The sequence below is a fragment of the Leptosomus discolor genome, chromosome 1, assembly GCF_034619465.1.
Source record: "Leptosomus discolor isolate bLepDis1 chromosome 1, bLepDis1.hap2, whole genome shotgun sequence".
Lineage (NCBI taxonomy): Eukaryota > Metazoa > Chordata > Aves > Leptosomiformes > Leptosomidae > Leptosomus > Leptosomus discolor.
In genome coordinates, this window is record NC_141391.1 from 132,616,921 (window position 1) to 132,635,496 (window position 18,576).

General features: G+C 53.5%; 2 protein-coding genes across 2 annotated transcripts; both read left to right on the forward strand.

Moving 5' to 3' along the window:
- Nucleotides 1-1,545: 1,545 nt before the first annotated feature.
- Nucleotides 1,546-9,904, forward strand: LRRC23 (leucine rich repeat containing 23). The gene is made up of 11 exons (XM_086460734.1): nucleotides 1,546-1,671; nucleotides 1,977-2,124; nucleotides 2,670-2,827; nucleotides 2,905-3,017; nucleotides 3,905-4,158; nucleotides 4,255-4,385; nucleotides 6,911-7,047; nucleotides 7,642-7,864; nucleotides 8,216-8,358; nucleotides 8,798-8,860; nucleotides 9,850-9,904. The coding sequence occupies exons 1-11, from the start codon at nucleotides 1,546-1,548 to the stop codon at nucleotides 9,902-9,904; spliced, it is 1,551 nt and encodes a 516-aa protein (XP_086316860.1).
- A 2,089-nt stretch (nucleotides 9,905-11,993) lies between these two features.
- On the forward strand, nucleotides 11,994-17,668 carry ENO2 (enolase 2). The gene is made up of 11 exons (XM_009960705.2): nucleotides 11,994-12,078; nucleotides 13,039-13,134; nucleotides 13,420-13,478; nucleotides 14,500-14,569; nucleotides 14,742-14,875; nucleotides 15,537-15,759; nucleotides 16,218-16,415; nucleotides 16,544-16,745; nucleotides 16,954-17,062; nucleotides 17,200-17,258; nucleotides 17,599-17,668. The coding sequence occupies exons 1-11, from the start codon at nucleotides 11,994-11,996 to the stop codon at nucleotides 17,666-17,668; spliced, it is 1,305 nt and encodes a 434-aa protein (XP_009959007.1).
- The last annotated feature ends 908 nt before the right edge of the window (nucleotides 17,669-18,576 follow it).

Sequence of the window (18,576 nt, forward strand, 5' to 3'; positions counted from 1 at the left end):
GGAGCTGCACACTGATCTTGCTGCTTTGGGGAGAATACAGAGGCATGAAAGCATTTGTTTAATGAGGAATAAACTCATGGAAAATAATTTCTGCATGGGCAGGAACGCCAGGCCTTGTTTTCCTTCTTTTTGCCTGCTTTCTGGCAGCACCACAGCTCTGTGGAGTGGAAATACTGCCAGATCCTCACTGCAAATTGTAGTAGCTGGATCTTAAACAGGTTACTGTCGGGAAAAATGCATTGTGACAGCCCGAGAGATGCTGCTGCGGCTCCATGTCCTCAGCCCCAACCAGTAGCCAGGGTGAGCTTGTATTCCCAGTAGGCACGTGCACAAACACACACAAACACCACATATATACATATACACACAGTCGGCCGCACAGATTACACAGCCAGCCACACAGAACACTCACACAAACCCAGCGCCAGTGGCCTCATCCCAACCCTCTCTGGCTGAGCTAGATGGAGGTGCGCTAGTGAGAATGCATATATCTATGTATTTATGTACATACACACACACACACACATATACAGTGTGGCCCCCTGGAGTGAGCCAGCAACTGGGCTTAGCCAGTTTGCCCAGTAGCTGCCCGCAATCCCAGCCTCTCCAGTTCCCCAGTAGCCGGCTCCCCTGTGGTGCTCTGGCCACCCCAGGGACCCCTCAGTCCCCCAGCCTCTTTGGCAGCTGCTGGGACTCCCCTGGTCCCCCTGGCAGCCAGCTCCTCCCTCTCAGCCCCCTCCCAGGCCCCCTCGTCATCTGGTCCAGCTGCACCTTCACTGCCACCCACACACTCGCCCGTGGGCGCATGGGCCCCAAATCCCAGCCCAGCTGCTGGTGGCCAGACACCCCCCACACACACACCCCCTGCATGTGGTAACGAGAGTGCCTTGGCCAGGGCAAAGTGAGAAAGGAGTTTAATGAGAAGCTGGGACAGGCCATGCTGATCAGGTGCAGGGCATGGCCAGACAAACCATCACAAACCATTTACACGCAACTGGCCCTTTTTGTTCCCATACCCCTCTATTCTCCCACATTCGATCCTCCACAATCACCTCAATCTCTCCCTTTCCTGCCTTTGGTTCCTCCCCTAAATAGCCCCTAATGAGTCTATGTGTCGAGGGTTTTTTTCGCAGGGGATATAGTGGAGAAAAACCACATCATATGCAGGTTAATGACCAGGGAGTGAATTCATATGGGGCGAATGTAGCACAGGAGAAGAGGTCAGCACCAGGGAGTCAAGCAGGATGAGGGAGGGGATATGGGGTGGCAGCTTGCCATGCAGCTGTGACAGCAGAGCGGTGCTTTGCAGGACGGCTGGCACACACGCTGTGGGAGCCTGAGACTCATGTCTGACAGTTGTGTGTCCAGCTTAGCTTGGACCAGCTTATCTAACACCGACATTCCCCAGGGGCTGCAAAGGAGCAAAGTGCACTGGAAGCAAAGGGAGCAGGGCCTTCGACTTTGGTACTGACCGCAAAACACTGGTGGCCGTCAGCTCCAAGCAGCGTTTCCAGCCAGTAAACACCCGGCTCTGCTCGGCAGTCGATGGGGGCCCAGCCACCCGTCGGCTCGCAGGGGCTGAAGCTGACATCTGCTGGGCACTTGGCAGCCTTAGCCCTCCACAGCTCCCTAGCCTTGAGGAGAGGGCTGAAGCAGCATCATCTGCAGCAGGTCAGGACACTGTACCCCAAAAGCCACTTCCTGGAATCCAGGAGATTTGTGTTTTGAGGGTTTCATGCAGACTCTGGGCCTAATTCTGCTCAACATGTTAATTAAACATTTACCAGAGGGAATGTCTTTCCTCAAAGATATTCACCACCTGAGTGACCACCACCACCTTGTGCAGCCCAGCCTAACTTTGAAGCCAGCCCTGTTTTGAGCTCTGGCATGGACAGGATGACCTTCAGTGGTCCTTTCCCAACAAAATGATCCTTAAGTTCTCTGGATCCCCCCTAATAACCGTTGATGTCACCCAGCTAGGAAGAGCTGGGAGTGCTTGGGCAGGTAAAGTAGGACTACAAAGTGCTTCTGATGAGCGCAAGGCATGCTCTGAGCTTTCTGTGTGGAACCTAACACCAAAAAATGACAAGCTACTGCAGTCGGAGCAGCAAACTAACACAAGCGGTCAGTTGGGAAGAGTTATTACCAGCAGGATGGCGAAAAAAGGAACCACGGGCAGCTCGGATGGCCAATGAACGGCAAGTCGGCAGCGCCCAGGTTGCTGCAGGAAATCGAGTGTTAGCTGCGGGGTGTGCTAACCGGGACAGCCCCTGCGAAATACGTGAAGGCTTTTTTAGAGGAAGTTTACTCAGAACTGACACCATTTCGGATCTCACATTTGCCCCGTTTGAGGCAGCAGAAAGGTCCGGATAAGGGGGCCAAGGATAACGCTGGCGAGAGAAGGGGTGTGTCGGGGAGAGCCCAGAGGATGAGGCCTGTGCGGCTCAGGCAGAGGCCCAGGGTGCCCGCTGCACCCCGGGTGCCCCGCGCGCTCAGCGCCGGCGCGGGAAACAACAGCCCGCGCCCCGCCCCGCCGCTGTCGCTCAGAGCGGTTGCCATGGCAGCGGCGCGCCGGCCCCCGCCGCCCCCCCCCCCCCCCCCCCCCCCCCGGTTTCCATGGCAGCGGAGCGGCCGCCGCCGGGCCTGACGGAGCTGCCCCAGCCGGGTAGGAAGCGGGGCCTGTGAGGATGGAAGGCGAGGAGCTGGAGGGGAACGAGTACAGCCTTCAGGAGGAGGGGGAGGAGGAGAGGAGGAGGAGGAGGAGGAGGAGGAGGAGGAGGAGGAGGAGGAGGAGGCGGCGCTGTCGGAGCAGGAGGAGGAAGAACAGGTGAGGGAGGGTGCCCCCGGCGCCCCACGGCTGTGGTTAGGTCAGCGCTGGCGTTGTGCTCTCTCCTTCTCTCCCAGGTGCTGGCCCCGTGTCCCCTGACGGAGGAGGTCCTCAAGGAGGGCCTCTCTCTCCTCTGTAAGACCGGCAACGGCCTGGCCCACGCCTATGTGAAATTTGAAGCCAAAAGCAAGTGAGTGTGCAACACCTGCCCCAGGAGAAGGCCTCCTCCCCTCCGGGCATCTATGTAGCCACGAGCAGCTGCACCGAAAGGCCACTGGTGACCGTCCGTGTCGGGCAGGAGCATTTCCAGGCCATGTTCTCTGGCTGTCTGGCTTCCAGCCCGTGCCTCAGCGTATCTTGTCCATCCTCAGCCCTGAGCTGGGGACTGCCTCCACTCTAGCCAGGTGCACTGGCAGGAAAACCAGTGACCCCCTAGATCGAGGGAGCCTGTCCATCCTTCTGGACTGTGGTCTCCTAGTGGGACCTGAACAGGGTGGCCTCCCCACAGTCACTTTGAGAAATGTCCATTAAGCATTTCTCCTGTTGACCGGTAACCTTTAAGGTATGCACTTATAAGTACAGTGCTACAATGGCCTGGGGACAGTTTGGAGCGTCAGCCCCATCAGTACACCCACATAACCCCAGCTCTAACTCACAGGCCTCAGTAAGACTGTGTCTTTCAGAAGCCTCATAGGTATCTCAACCAGCTTTTTCCATCTAGCAAAGTTCTTCCATACAGTCCTTAGTGTTGCCACTACTGTCTAGCAGACTCAACCCCCAAACTTTCCCTCTTTTCTGCTCTGGTTCTGCCCTTCTCTGACAGATATAGTTCAATGGGAATAAGTACTCCCTGTGCCAGGAAAGCAGGTCCAATCTTAACATTTGGCCTTGTTTACAGACAATTCATCCTGTTCTTATCTCCTGCCTTTTTCCTTCTTCTCCCCAGCAAGGCTTCTTAGGACAGCAGGGAAGTGGGAGAGGAGGATGCCCTCTCTCCAGTAGTGGTGAGGAGCAAACTGTAAGCTGATAGCGAGGGAAAATAGGAGAAGGGTTTTATTCACATCTTCCCTCCCACAGGGCCTTGACAGATATCAGCCTCCTCGAATGCTTCATTCACCTGCGGTATGTGGATCTGTCAGAGAACAAACTGCAAGATTTGTCTCCACTGAGCAGCCTAACCTACCTGCTTTGGCTGAAGGTGGATGGGAATCTGCTTACCAGTGCCTGCATGCAGGAGCTGCCCTACCTTCAGATCGTCAGCTATGCTCACAACCGCATCAAGGATATGGAGGGCATTACTCACCCTCGCGTAGCCCACCTCAGCCTGAAAGGTGATACAGACCACCCCTCTTCATTCCTGTGCACACGGGACACTCTCTTTTGAGTGTATTAATTCTCTCATTGTTTCTTCCTCCTCTGGCACTCAGGAAATAAAATCCAGTCAGCGCTGGGCCTGAGTCACAGCCAGTTGTTCAGCCTGCAAAACCTGGAGCTGCAAAGAAACATGCTAGAGAGCACAGCAGGGCTCAATCTTCCCAAGCTCAAGAACCTCTATCTGGTAAGGGAACAGCCAGCTTGGGGAGTGGGACAGAGCTGCTACAGAGCCTGGCATCTCCACTCAGGGGGAGGAGGCTGTCCCCTTCGAAGCATGCTAACCCATCCCGTTCAATCTTCTCAGACTGAGAGAAGAAGAGATTTCAGAGAGCTGAAGAGAAAATAATCACTTCTCTGAGGTAGCTCCTTCTATGCTGTCTGCCCAGGTAGTGCGAAGGCGGTAGCCACTGACCAGTAATTCCTCTGCAGAGAGTAGATGAGTTGGCAACGTTCAATGTATTGGGTTCTTCTCTGCCAGACTCCTACAGACAGTGGTGTTCTCTTCTGGCAGTGTTAGGCACGCCTGTATTAGGTGTGTCCCGGGACCCCTGGAGGTCAGTGGGGAGAGCAACAGGCTTGCCCTGGGTGACAGGGGGAGAGGATGCCTCTTTCTGCTCTCTGATGGGCCTAATCAAATACTGGTTTAAAAACAGCCCAATTATATGATTCACACATTCAGCTGCCAAAAAAGGAACTGACTGATCTCGGTGAAACTAAGATAGGAGAAAAAATTTCCTAATACCATAAAAATTGCTTCAGGGAACATTTATTCCTAGAGACACAAGTGAAGAAAGTGTGTATGTCTTAGTCCCATGCATCATACAGTGCCACAGCTTGCAAAGACTGGATAGGTGTCCTGAGTCACTGCCTCTTAAAAAACAATTAAAGATTATAAAGGCTTGGATGAGCTATATGGTTTCTTTTCATCAAGACTCTGGCAGAAAACACTGAGGAGATTGCTTGCTGAGATTGCCTGTAATTTTCTGGTGGAAAACTGAGATTTTAGGACTAGAGGTGTTCTGGAAGAAGGGATGAAGTGGGTAAGTCACCAGATGCGATACAGAATTTCAGAGTAAAACCAGTCACTTTAGTGAATGACTGGAGGGAAGCAAACACAGCACCTATATTTAAAGAAGATTCCTGGCATGATTGAGGAGTTTCTGAGCTGCACATATGAAGCAGGCAAATTGCAAGATGTGATTATTAAAACTAGAACAACTGACTTGTTTCTCAGGAATCTTGGGGCTTTGTGTCTTATGTCCACCTGCTCACTAAATCATTTTGGAGGGGGAACTCTCCCAGTAGTCCTTTGCTTTCTGTATAAAGATTTTGGTGTTACTTGAGCCATGGGTAGATGTAGCTGATGCCTCAAGGACAGGGTTCAAGACAAAGGGTTAAATTTAAAGGAACTGAACCAAATTTGGTCAATGCATGACATAGTTGCAGATGAAATTTAGCATTAAAAAAGTTATACCTGCATCTCCAACTTTCCTCTTTTTGTCCTTGTGTTACACTCTTTACTTGGCTCAGCTGGTACAGAATTTTCCTTGTCCAGTTTCCATTAGAGTTCTCCTTTTCTACAGAATGCCCTTTCCCTGACTGACCCAGTCCTAAACTGTTCTCCATCTCACCAGTTCAGCCTGTGCCCCTTTTATTAGTCTCAAGCATTGGCCATGTCACTGCCTGCGTACCAGCAAGGAACAGAGGGCACAACAGCACTTCTTTCCCCGTTTCCTGTTCAGGTATCTGTGTCCTTAGAGACTGCAGTCCTGAGCCACGATTGCAAGTGAAGCCCAGCTCAGCTCCAGGCTGGAGAACGCAGTGAGGAGGTTGTAGTTACCAGGGATGTTCCAAACTTGGCTGCACAAGGCGGTGAGGAGCCTGACCTAGCACTGGTGCTAGCCCTGCCGTGAGCCTGGCCTTGGGCAGGAGACCTCTAGCGGTCTTCTCCAGCCGAAATCCTGCTGTGAAACTACTGCTGAAATTCAGAGTTTCATATTTCCCCATCTCACAACACACATCACAGTGAAGTGAATGAAATTCAATGATGGGGAATTTTGAATTGATAGGACGCATTCTTTCTGCCGTATGTTTGTCAGATTTGTTGTAAGAGATTGCACCTATGGATGGATAACAACCATTATACCTGGAAAAGCTTAAAATTAAACCAACCAACAACATCCACGCCCCTGCAACCTCTCTCAGGACCATGTAGTCTGCTTCTGCTCCTAGGGGAGTAGATGAGGAGACTGCTTAGTAGTAGATTTCCCCCACAAGAGAAGCAGCAGACACTGGAAGATCCCTGGACTACATGGACTATGTGACTGAGAGGGACTGGTTATTCGTCCTTTAAATACAATTGTTTCAGGCTCAGGTCTGTACTTTCCCCTCCACGCTGTTGCTCTCTGAGGCCTTAGAGACTCAAATTCGGCACTGCCATGGAAGGGGGTGCTGTGCTGGCAGTGGAGTATTCATTTGGGCTGGTTTTGTCTCAGTCACCAAGTGATGCTACAGGAAACACTTTTTCAGCAACCTTTTAGTCCTTGAATCTGCATACTTAGAACTCATTTGGGCAAGACTCTGAGCAACCTGTTCTAGCTTCACAGAAGTCTGAAGGGTAGAAAGAGCTTTAAAGGCCAGAAGTAACTGCTGTTCCCTCTCCTGTGTGATCCCTTTTTCCTTTTCTCTTCCTGCCTCCCTGGTGCTCAGGCCCAGAATGCCATTCGGAGCCTTGAAGGCCTTGAGGGGCTAGGGCAGCTGGCAACTCTGCACCTACGTGACAACCAGCTTGAGACCCTGGATGGATTCTGTAGTAGCATGAAGTGTCTGCAGTACCTCAATTTACGGTGGGTCCTCCCTGCTCTGTGTTGGGACCAGAGACCCCTTCATCAGGCTGTACTCCCATTTAGATCTTTAGGATTTTCTGGTTTCTTTGGAAGTTTAAGACCTAATGGGGATGGGTTGATCTTTACCGTCCTTAACTGGTGTCAGCACTCAGCTGTCTAGGAGTATAACAGCCAAGGCCTTTCCTGGGCTTCTTAGAAAAGATCTGCGTCCCCAGTCACTCTCACACTCCAACCTCATACTTTTCATTCCTTGCCATAACTCTTCTGGATTCCTCTAAGTGTGTTCTCTGTGTCCTGGACATGATCGCAGGCGCCCTTTACTTCCTGGCATTTGCCATAGAGGGTGGTGGCGATATCACACAATTGAATCGACTGTTTGAGCACAGAGAAATCCAGAGGACATGTCCTTCTTGTCCCTCGGTCTGGGGAGCTGCAGACAGATCTGGATCTTAGATCACAGGTCTGTGGTCTAAGGTCAAAGGTCTATCATGCTGCTAAGTTTTGCTTTGTCTGTCTTGTCACCTTACTGTTCCAAAGGGATCTCACTATTTGCATGTGTCTCTTTCCCCGCTCTCTGTGCTTCCTCTTCTTCAGGAACAATAGGATCAGCAGCCTTCAGGAGGTGGAAAAACTGCAGGTCCTCCCCATGCTGCAGGCACTGGTGCTGTCGGACAATCCATGCTCTGATGAACCAAATTACCGGCTGGAGGTCCTGGTCCTGCTGCCACATCTGCAACGCCTCGACAAGGAATTATTTGAGCAAGATGAACGGGCAGAGGCGAACAAAATCCGTCAGAAAAGGCAGGAAGAGGAAAAAGTGAGAACAGCACACTGAGAGGAGGATAAGGAAGTAAAGGGAAAGAGAGAGGATCAAACATGGTGATTAAGCCTCTCCTCTTCTAGATTACATGAGGAGAAGGCTGAGGGACGTCAGCCCCAAGAGTAGAGGAGCCTGCAACAGAGGCCAGGCTTTGCAACATGATTGTGATGGCCAGCATCACAACCCTACTGCCATTCCTGGCCCCACTAGCAGAAGTGACCAGTGAAAGGGGAAAAGAAGTCGGGCATGGAGTCTTTTAACTTCTCCCTCTTTCCTTCTTCAGGAAATGGAAGGATCTCTCCAGGGTGATGTGACTGAGTGACCCCTGTTTTTAACACCTGTTCCCAGAGCCAGTCAAGATTCGGAGATGCTGTCCCCCACATGCGTGGCTGGGAAAGTGAGAGCTGTAGGCACCAGAGCTACCTTCACCTCATTTTGCCCCTGGAGAAAAGAGGAGGGCTACCCACCCTGGTCGTGGAAGCTGCTCTGAGGTACTGCAGTGTTTTTTGCAGTCACTGCCCTCATATGCTCTATTCTCAGTAGGCCCGAGAGGGAAAAGGGGAAAGCAGAGGGTTACAGGTTCTGTTGTTCGATTTATGGCTCCCAAAAATCCTACAAGGTTTTCTGATTTGAATAAAAATAATTAATGAGTGTGGAGTGACTGGAATTGTTTATCCTGCACACCCACTCCTATTCCCTGGCTCTCTCACTCTCGTCTGTCTATGTCTATCCCCTGTTTGTCTCTCTCTCTCTTTCTCTCTCCATCCTCTACGTGCTGTTTGCAAAGCTTTGCTAAATCCTGACTCATCGCAGCTCTGGGTCACATGCTGCTGTCCCGGCCCTATCAGGGGCGTCTCCATCCTGCTGCTGCCGCTGCCGTTGGCTTAGAGGACACATCATCTCCCCTTGAGGTCCTGCATCCCTCCTCAGCTTCGTCCTCTCTCCTTTCTACCAGCAGTTTCTCAATCTCTCGTTCACCCCTGCCCTAGGAAGGTAAGTGTCTCCCCACGGCCAGGACCCCCCTCACCGCATGCATGTTTCTGCTTCCCACCCTGTGCCCTCCAAATCCCACACGCACTTTGGGGTCCCTGCGGAGAAGGACCTCTGTAAGCGGCATTAACAACTAAACTCCGCTCACTTCCTCCCCCTGCTCCTCCCACCTCTTTCTCCTCACCCCCACCCTTCTCACTTTTCTTTCGTATTTTAATTTCAGGTACTCCCTCCTTCCCTATCCCCGGCAAGCATCATTTCAGATGTGAACATAGGGAATTGCAGGAGGGGGGCAACCAACAAGGATAGGTGGTGCTCTCAAGGGCATTGCCGGGAGGTGCTGCGGGATGGAGCCTTGCCTAGGGGAAGGGGGTGGTAGTGGGGAGGAGGCAAAGCTCAGTTTGGGCACTGCTGGGGAAAGGACCCAGCCCCAGAGCAGACCAGCCCCCCAGGCTCCCGAGGTGTTGACATAAACACAGGCTTTCAACCGTGTCCCAGGGAGAGGGAAGGAGGAGAGGGGATGTTTTCTTATCTGCACAGCCCCACACCACGGCGGGGGCGGAGGGGGAGGCAGGGAGAGGAGGTGACAGTCAAGCAAGCAATAGCTGCATCAGCCACGACACTGCAGCAGTGCGGGCTTCCTGGGAGCAGTGCGCAGCCCGGGGGAATCAGCAGCACACGGGACTGGTGGCGGTGGCTTGGGGGAAAGGTCTTCGCCATGCTGGCCTGCCTGGCGGGGAGGAGGAATCGCTGCAGTGCAAACTCCAGCAAGGCGATGCCCTGGCAACACACACTGCCACGAAGCAGCTCCCACATGAAGGCACTGCAGCAGTGGCAGTCTCCCCGGGGTGCCCTGCCCAACGCCTGCTCAAGGGAGGCTGCCCAGCCTCCAGCCTGGCTCCTGGCTCCTCCTCACTGTGGTCTACGGGGTCCCGGCTATGGCTCTGTCCCAATCCCTTATCCCGGCTTATCCGCCTCTGACCTCCTTTCAGGACAGTGCAGCTGATGCCAGGGATTTCAGGGTGGTTCTTTGCGCTGTTCAAATGAGGGCAAACGCAGGGGGACATGGGGCAGCAACGCAAGTGAAGAAAAGGGTTTAAAGGACCAGAAGGGAGAAGAGATCAAGTGAGTGATGGGGTGGGGCAGGCAAGACTGGATTTGGGCTTGTCATTTGGCTTCCTCAGAGCTAGCCCCAACAGGGGCGGGTGGATGTGGGCAGAGGGATGTGACCACTGGCAACACGACCACATAAGAAGAGAGACATTGCATCTGGCATGGGTCTTGCTGTCAAAGATCACTTTAATGGGGTTCTGTTCCTCTCTCCCCTGTGGAGGCTGTTGGGGCATGGCCAGGGCACTGCTGCAAAGGAAGCTCGCAGCTGCGTAGACACAGCCCTGGAGGAAGTTCCTGTGGCATGTGCCAGATGGCATGAGGAGCACTGCCAAAGCAGCTGATGGGGGATCCCAGCCCAGATGGACATGGTGGAGGGCCTGAGCAGGCTCCAAAGAGCCCTGGTTTCGCTGACTGAAAATCCCCAGTATGGGAAGCTCTTGCTAAAACTTCAGAGCAGCGTGATTTCCTCGCGCCCATGTGATTTCCACCCACCCCTTTCCTCACACCCGTGTGATTTCCACTCACCCTAGGCAATGGGGTTGAGAGCTAACGCCAGCTTCCCCCCACCTACTTCTTAGCTCCCCTCAGTGCTGTGATGTGCATTTGCAGCACACACCCACGACCCCACGCTAAGCCCCTGTGCTGGCCATACCCCTGCCAGATGCTCACATGTACCATGGCATGCTTCTGCCTGGGGCCTCGTGGTTACCCCACCAGGCCTGGCCTCTGCACTGAGCTTTGTGTGGGTCCAGCCCTGCTCAGGGTTGTGTGAAACTTCTGTGGGAGCTGGGGGAGGAAAACCTGGTGAGGTTGGGGGGTGACACACACCTCGCTGCTGCTCCGTCTCAGGGGAGATGCAGCTCCCAGGCATTGCATGGACCCATGGCTGGGGGAATAAGAAGGTGGGAGGGGGGGGGGCGGTGCATGAGTTATTTTGGACCCCCTAGGGAGCAAGCTTCAGCAAGAGAAGCTCTTTCAAACGGCCATCCTCACCCACGAGCCTGTTTTCCACTTCAGGTTTAACCAGGCACTCCAAAACATCACGTTTCCTCAGCCTTCTCATCTGACAGACATGCCTCTCAGTCTCAGCTGCTTCCCCATCTCAGGAGGGAAGCGAAGAGTTGGGAGCTGGGCCCAGCCCTTGTGTTCAGGCAGGGCCAAGTGCCCCCTCCCTTCAGAGCCCTTTCTCTCACATCTGAGGCACTGCAGCCTTCAGCAAGATGGCTTCTCAGGCTGCTGGCCTCCTCCATGCTCCTGCTGCCTCAGCGCAGCCTGACCCGGTTGCTCATGGGGGTGATGGGAAGGCTGAGCCAGGCACTTGGCCAGGAGGACGTGGCTGGGGGTTTGCAGGAGCTCACCTGGGGCAGGTCCCCCTGCCGCAGGCTGGAGAGGCGCTGAGGGTCCCCACAGGCCCACCATTCTCCTGCCCTGCCCCAGACAGCCGCCGCTGGGCTGTCTCCCTGCCTGCTGCATACAGACACAGCGGCCACGCACTGGCTGGCCCTGGCAGGAACCATTCTTGCCTCCTGGCAAGGGGTAGTGAGACACTGGGAGCTGGCGCTCTGTCCTTGGCGCTGGGGCCAGGGGCACCTCCTGGCTGCGCCAGCTGATCCCTCCCTCTCTGCTGCCCGTGGATGCTCTGGCACCCTCCCCAACTTCGCCACCCAGACTCGTATCAGGAGCTATGAGGAGAGGCAGCGCTCAGCCATGGCGCAGGGAGAGAAGGAAAGATTGCTCCCAGTTTATCTGCAGCAAAGGGACAGAATAAATTCAAACACGTTACCGGCTCCTGGACAAAAATGTGAGTAGGTTCCCACAATCTGGGTTTTAATAGCAATTTCTAAATTTCCTTAAGCCAGTCATTTTAGCTCCAGCTCCTAAGATTGCTCTTCCTTGAGCTCCCTTCTCTCTGTCAGCATCTTGTCTAGACATTAGACGGGTGACCACCACATCCTGCGGCCTCTCAGAGCTGTACGTGTCCTGGTCCTGTCCTGTCCTCTCCTCTGCTCTTCACAGACTCACCATGGCAGTTGAGAGGATCCATGCCCGTGAGATCCTGGATTCTCGTGGGAACCCCACTGTTGAAGTGGACCTGTACACACACAAAGGTACGCGGATGAGGACAAGGGACGGAGGGGAAGTCCTGCCCACCCCAGTGGAGCTAGCGCTGCACAGCAGCCTGGTGCACTCTGCCAAGAGCACGGAGGGTCTTCTCTGGTGAAACCCTGGCAGACAGCAAGCCAAGGGAAGAGGCAGAGACCAAAACGCTGCTTGTGGCTCTGCTTCTGCATGTGCTCAGCAACTCTGCACTTACGCTGAGCAAATCACAATGAAATCACACAGCTGGCTGCTGTGTATGTGACTTGAGCCTGCTAGTACCAAGGACGGAAGATTTAATTAACATAAATGTATTTACCTTTTTGTCCTATCCCCACGATGCCCTCCTGCAGCTGTGCTTTTACTCCTGGGATACAGTACAAGTTTGGAAGCACATCCATGGCCATGCTCATAAGGCAGGGGAAGGTTTATCCCCAAGATCTCTGTGCAGGCACGTACGTGCATGTGTGTCGCAATTGGAAGAGCTGCATCTGCGCTGGGCCCAAAGCTAGGAGTGGTGAGGGGCGAGGAATGGTGAGGGGCTAGAGCAGGCATTCAGCCAAGTCTCCTCCTTCTTCACTGAGGCAGAAATCCAACCCCAGTCTGAGGGGGAGGAAGCTGCTGGTGGCTGGGGTAAGGCTGCCTCTGAACCAGGAAGAGGGCTCAGGAACCAGACTTCCACCCATCATCTGTAGTTCTGCAAACGGTGCGGACCTCTGAGTGCCCGAGATCCAGGTTTCCCAATCTGGAAGCCCTGGGTGCATTTATTTCTGCCGCCCTGGTGCTCCACCTCCAAGAGGTGCTCCACCTTTGAGAAGACCACCCAAGAGCAGCCAGCTAGCAGGGCCATCTGTTTGCACAAGTGGTCACGACATCCTTTCCCTCAAAAGCAGAACAGAAGCAGGTGCACGAGGGCTTTCCCTTCTTTTCACCTTCTGCTCATCTCACACCTGTGTTTTGCTGTTTCCCAGGCATGTTTCGAGCAGCAGTCCCCAGCGGTGCATCCACTGGTATCTACGAAGCGCTGGAGCTGAGAGACAATGACAAGTCCCGTTTCCTCGGAAAAGGTTGGGAGATGCCTGCTCTGCACCCCGTCCCTGGGGCTGCCTGTGTGTGGCACTCCGCTGGAGGGTACCACTCAACCACTGGCGCAATGTGGATGGGTCCCACTGCCCTCAGGGAGACCACAGAGGCACAAACCTAGTGTGAAGTGAAAGATCATGCCTCGATCTTCCCTCACTGTCTCCCTCTCTCAGTCTCTCTATTGGTCCTCTCCCTCCTTCTTTCCACTCTCCTCTTTGGCTCACCCTCTCCCTCTCTCTCTCTTTCTCTGTGTCTCTTCCCTTCTTTAGGGGTCCTGCAGGCCGTGGATCATATCAACAGCACTGTCGCCCCAGCTCTCGTGGGCTCTGTAAGGATTTATCTTTGTTCTCCCTTGTCCAATGCTTACTCTGGTTCGTCTCTGTCTCTTGATCTCTGTTTCTGCCTCTCTTCATCTCACTGGGTTACTAGACATAGTGATGCTCTCTGTGAACCTGGGCACACCCCTCCTGCCCTCTGTGCCTGTATGCGTCCACAGTGATCTTTTCTCTGGGCAGAAAGGATTTAACGCTACGTGGTCCGCTGCAGCATCTGTACCACATAACTAGTCCCCTCGATACTCCCTGTAGAGCTCTCTCACTTTTTCACATGTGCTCCTCTTCAAGCACTGAACCTCATCCACGTGTCTGTGGCCTCACATCCGTCCATCCCACCCAGCCTTCACAGTGTGACAAGCAATGACCCTACCATGCAAGGTCTGTTGGCCCCCTCAGCATAGCCTTGCAGAGCGGTGGTGTCACATCTGCAACCTGTTTACACCTAAAGACCTGGAGCCTGCTCTGAGGAGAGCTGAGTTGAAGCCACACGTTACTCCCCGTGCAGCCCGCAGGGGGCTGTGGCTGAGAGCCCAGCTCTCTCCAACCCTGAAAAATACCCAGCCTGGTGGAGGGCTGCCTGTGTTGGGCCTAATCCAACTCTCCACCTCACTCCCGGCGATGGCTCCATCCAGTCTACGTTCGCTTGCTTGGGGTTGAGCACGTACTGTTGTTCTGCCTAGCTTCTGTGCAGCCACAGCACCACAAAACTCCCTGGAAGCTGCCAAAAGGCTGGGTATTTACTGTATCCCCAGCAATGTGTGGCCTTGCCTGGGCTGCAGCTAATCCCCTCTCCAGCGTGGGTTCATCTACACTGCACTGCAGCAACATCATCGTGGTTACCTAACTTGACTGTATACCAAGGCAAAATTTCCTGAGCTTTGTGTGTATGTGTTTCCTGACAAGCTAAAAAGGTCCCTGTACACCCAGCTTCTCCATCAATGCCTCCCTTCTTGCACACCAGAGCCAAGAGCTCTTCTCAGCCTCACTTTCTCAGCAGCTGTTTGTTTCTTGCAGGGCCTCTCTGTGGTGGACCAAGAGAAGATAGACAATCTGATGCTTGAGATGGATGGCACAGAGAACAAATGTAATTCATTCCTCTTTTTTGTCCTGGGAAGCAAATTGCTTGGGAGGCTGTAAGGCTGCAGCGGGGGGCACTGTGAGAGCCACAGCGAGCCCAAGGCTGAGCTGGCAAGGGCACCCACTGGGCAGGAGGTTGCCGCCTGGGAAGCCTAACTCCTTCTTGGTTTTGCCCACAGCCAAGTTTGGCGCCAATGCTATCCTGGGAGTTTCTCTGGCTGTGTGCAAGGCAGGAGCTGCAGAGAAGGATGTTCCCCTGTACCGGCACATTGCTGACCTGGCCGGAAACTCCGATCTCATCCTTCCTGTGCCAGTAAGACACCTCCCTCCTTGACATCCACCTCCAAAAAAACTTCAAAGGGTGTGTTGGGAGGTAGAGAAGGAAGGAATATAGGACTGAAACATCAGCTGAGTGCACTGCACGCATCAAGGATGCAAACCAAGGCCTGAGATTTGTCAGGTTTCAACACAGAAAAGAGGGGTCCGAGGAGGATATGGCAGAGGTCGTGGAGGGGGGCTGACTGAGGCTCTCGCTCTTAGAACCAGAGAGCATCATGAGAACCCTCTGGGGCACAGTTCAAAATAAGGGCATGTGAGTCTTCACACCAGGCGTAGCTGCCCTGTGAAATTCCTTCACAAAGGGTCTTGTGGATGCTAAAATTTTCTCACGAGTCAAGGAAGACAGACTGACCTAGCATTGCTGATAAACGCATACAGATAAACACAGCACAGATAAACACATACAGCTCAGGAGATCTCTGAGAGGGAAACAGGTGGGAAAGTCCTCTCCAACCATTTGCTTTGAGCCTCTATTGGAAGGAAGACTCTGGGCTTATGTGCCTTTGGTCTGATGCATTGTAGCTGATGTGTTATGTTACACTCTGGGATGTGACATGAATGGGCATGGTGACTCATCTGAGAGCCTCCTCTAGGTGGTGCCAAGACCTGTTCCTTCAGCTTTGATTCCCTTCCAGGCTTTCAACGTGATCAATGGAGGTTCCCACGCAGGCAACAAACTGGCCATGCAGGAGTTCATGATCCTGCCTGTGGGAGCTGAAAGCTTCCGTGATGCCATGCGCATTGGAGCTGAAGTCTATCACAACCTCAAGAGCGTCATCAAGGAGAAGTATGGCAAAGATGCTACCAATGTGGGTGATGAGGGAGGCTTTGCCCCCAACATCCTGGAAAACAGTGAAGGTGAGAGCCTGGCAGAGATGGGCTACCCCTCCCTGCAATGCTGTGGCTTCCTACACCCAGCTGACAGCATTCCCCAAAGATTTGTTCAAAATACGATGCCTTACTGTCACTGACCTCTTGTGTAAGTGAATGGTTTCTAAGCTACTTCTCCTTGGGGTGGCCTTGATCTGTCACAGTGTCTCCATACAAACCTTTCATGCATGTGCACACTCTTCCAAGGCCTTCCCCCACCCTGTCTCTGAGTTGTGGGACTGTATTTTAATTCCTCCTCGTCCTTTTGGGCATGGCCTCCACAGCTCCTCAGCATGTTTCTGTTGCACTCTGGGCTCCCTTCTTCCTCTTCCATCACAGCATCAGACTCTCACGGGCTCTCAGGACCCTCCCAGGGGAGGTTCCCACTGAAAGGCAGAGCTCTCTGCATTGGCTGACGCTCCTGACTGCAATTCTCCTCCTCCCAGCTCTGGAGCTCCTCAAGGAAGCTATTGACAAGGCGGGCTACACAGACAAGATTGTTATCGGTATGGACGTGGCAGCCTCCGAGTTCTACCGTGATGGCAAATATGACCTGGACTTCAAGTCCCCAGATGACCCAAGCCGTTACATTTCTGCAGATGAGCTGGGTGACCTCTACCAAAGCTTTGTACGTGATTACCCAGGTGAGATGCTGTGCTTGGCAGTAGGGAATCAGCACTGGTGTTGCATACCTAACAGGCACATCCCCTCTGTGTTTTTGGGGTGGGAAGGGAGGCAGCTTTGACTCATGTCTCTTCTGTTGTCCCTTCAGTGGTCTCCATTGAGGATCCCTTTGACCAAGATGACTGGGAGGCCTGGTCCAAGTTCACGGCCAACGTGGGGATTCAGATAGTGGGAGATGACCTGACAGTGACAAACCCCAAGCGCATCGAGCGAGCTGTTGAAGAGAAGGCCTGCAACTGCCTCCTGCTCAAAGTCAACCAGATTGGATCCGTCACGGAGGCCATCCAAGCGTAAGTCCAGCCTGTTGCCCTTGTTGTCCTGTGAAAGGGTTGGTGATGAACCACAGCAGAGTGTCATGCTATCCATTGGATGAATAGCCTTTTGTCTCTAACAGAGTGTAGGAACTGAGGGTGGGCGGAGAGGGTGCCTGGATCTCACTCTGTGCAGGCGGTGGTTATAGGAGTGGGAGCTACTGACTGCATTTCTCACTTCTTGCAGCTGCAAGCTGGCCCAGGAGAACGGCTGGGGTGTGATGGTGAGCCACCGATCTGGGGAGACTGAAGACACCTTCATTGCTGATCTGGTTGTAGGACTGTGCACCGGGCAGGTAGGTGAGACCCAGGCCACGCATGGGCCTGGAGGAAAATGGAGGGGTGTGAAGACAGAATCCCCTGCCCTGCCACAGGAAACTGGTACAAGTCATAACAGTGTCTTACAGTGTTCGTTTTGGGGAATGCTTTACAGATAAAGACGGGTGCTCCCTGCAGGTCTGAACGCCTGGCTAAATACAACCAGCTCATGAGGTAAGGGGCTGCAGGGATGGGAATGCAGAAGAGAGAATGGGGGATGACTAATTGGGGTGGGAGAAGCTGAAAGCCCAAGGGTAGATGGGGCTTGTGGGGGAAATGTTACGAAAATAAGGCGAAGAGATGACAGTAGGATGCCGGAGAGATCTCTGGAGCAGACTCCTGCCCTCCTCCTTGGTGTGAGGATGTAGCCCCACATGTGCAGCAGCTGGCAGGGGCTGAGCTCCTCCGGCCCGTGTCAGCTTCCTGCTGATGCAATGCCTCTCCAGTGCCCAGGAGCCTCCAATGCTCCCTTGCAGCAAGGGCCTGACGTGTGCTGTCTGTCTTTCTCCTGCAGGATTGAGGAGGAGCTTGGTGATGAAGCACGCTTTGCTGGACACAACTTTCGCAACCCAAGTGTTCTTTGAACATTATTCCCAGGGCACAGTCACCCTGCTGCTCTTTCCCACCTCACAGACTCTGAAGCCCCCCCTTCTCTCCACTGCTCCCTTTTTTGCTCTTTCTCCCACCTCTACCACCTGGTTCCCTTTCACCTCAAATCCCCTTGAGTTCAGGTGTCCCTGGCTAGATCTACCCAGATGAAGGATGAGAGAGAGGCCTACACCCTGTCCCTTGCTTTGGGGTCATAAGCATTTCTGGATCTAGGCATTGTGTGTCTTTTGTTTTTTGTGCAAGGCCGTGTCTGAGCTGCTCTGTTCACGTGCCAGACCGTGGGAGCATGCTGCCCAGTGTGTTCCCCTTGTACGCCGAAGCACGCACAGTGAACACACGTGCATCGACTGGTATGTTTGGACAAGTGTCGCACCTGTAGCTGTGTCCGGACGAGTGTCGCCAGTGGCTCGCTCTTGTTGTGCATGTGTGTAGGTGTATGTGTACTGGCCTATGGTGTCCTTGTGCCCCAGGCGTGTGTTCGTGCTGAGCCGTGGTGGGACCGGAGTGTCCCCTCCTTCCACCTTGAGTGCTGTGCTGTGTTGGGCTGTGCTTGCCAGCAGTTTAGTGTTGAAGTGCACTGCTGTCCCTCACTGGCTGTGTGTGTGTGTGCTGTCAGTCTCCAGGTCAGCACATAGTACTGTGGGGCGATATATTAAAACACATCCATAAACAAACCCATGCTCTCATTTGCTTCTCGTGACCTTTTTCTCTCTGTTCCCTTCCCTCTTGCAGTCCTTCACCCTCTCCTCCACCCATGTTTGCTTCACCTTCTGGACAGCCCCTGCTCAGCTGAGCAACAGAAAAACTACAGATCCCTAAACTCAATTAAAATGTATTACACACCTGAGTTGCCTGGTTCAGCCTGGTGTTTCTCTTTACACAG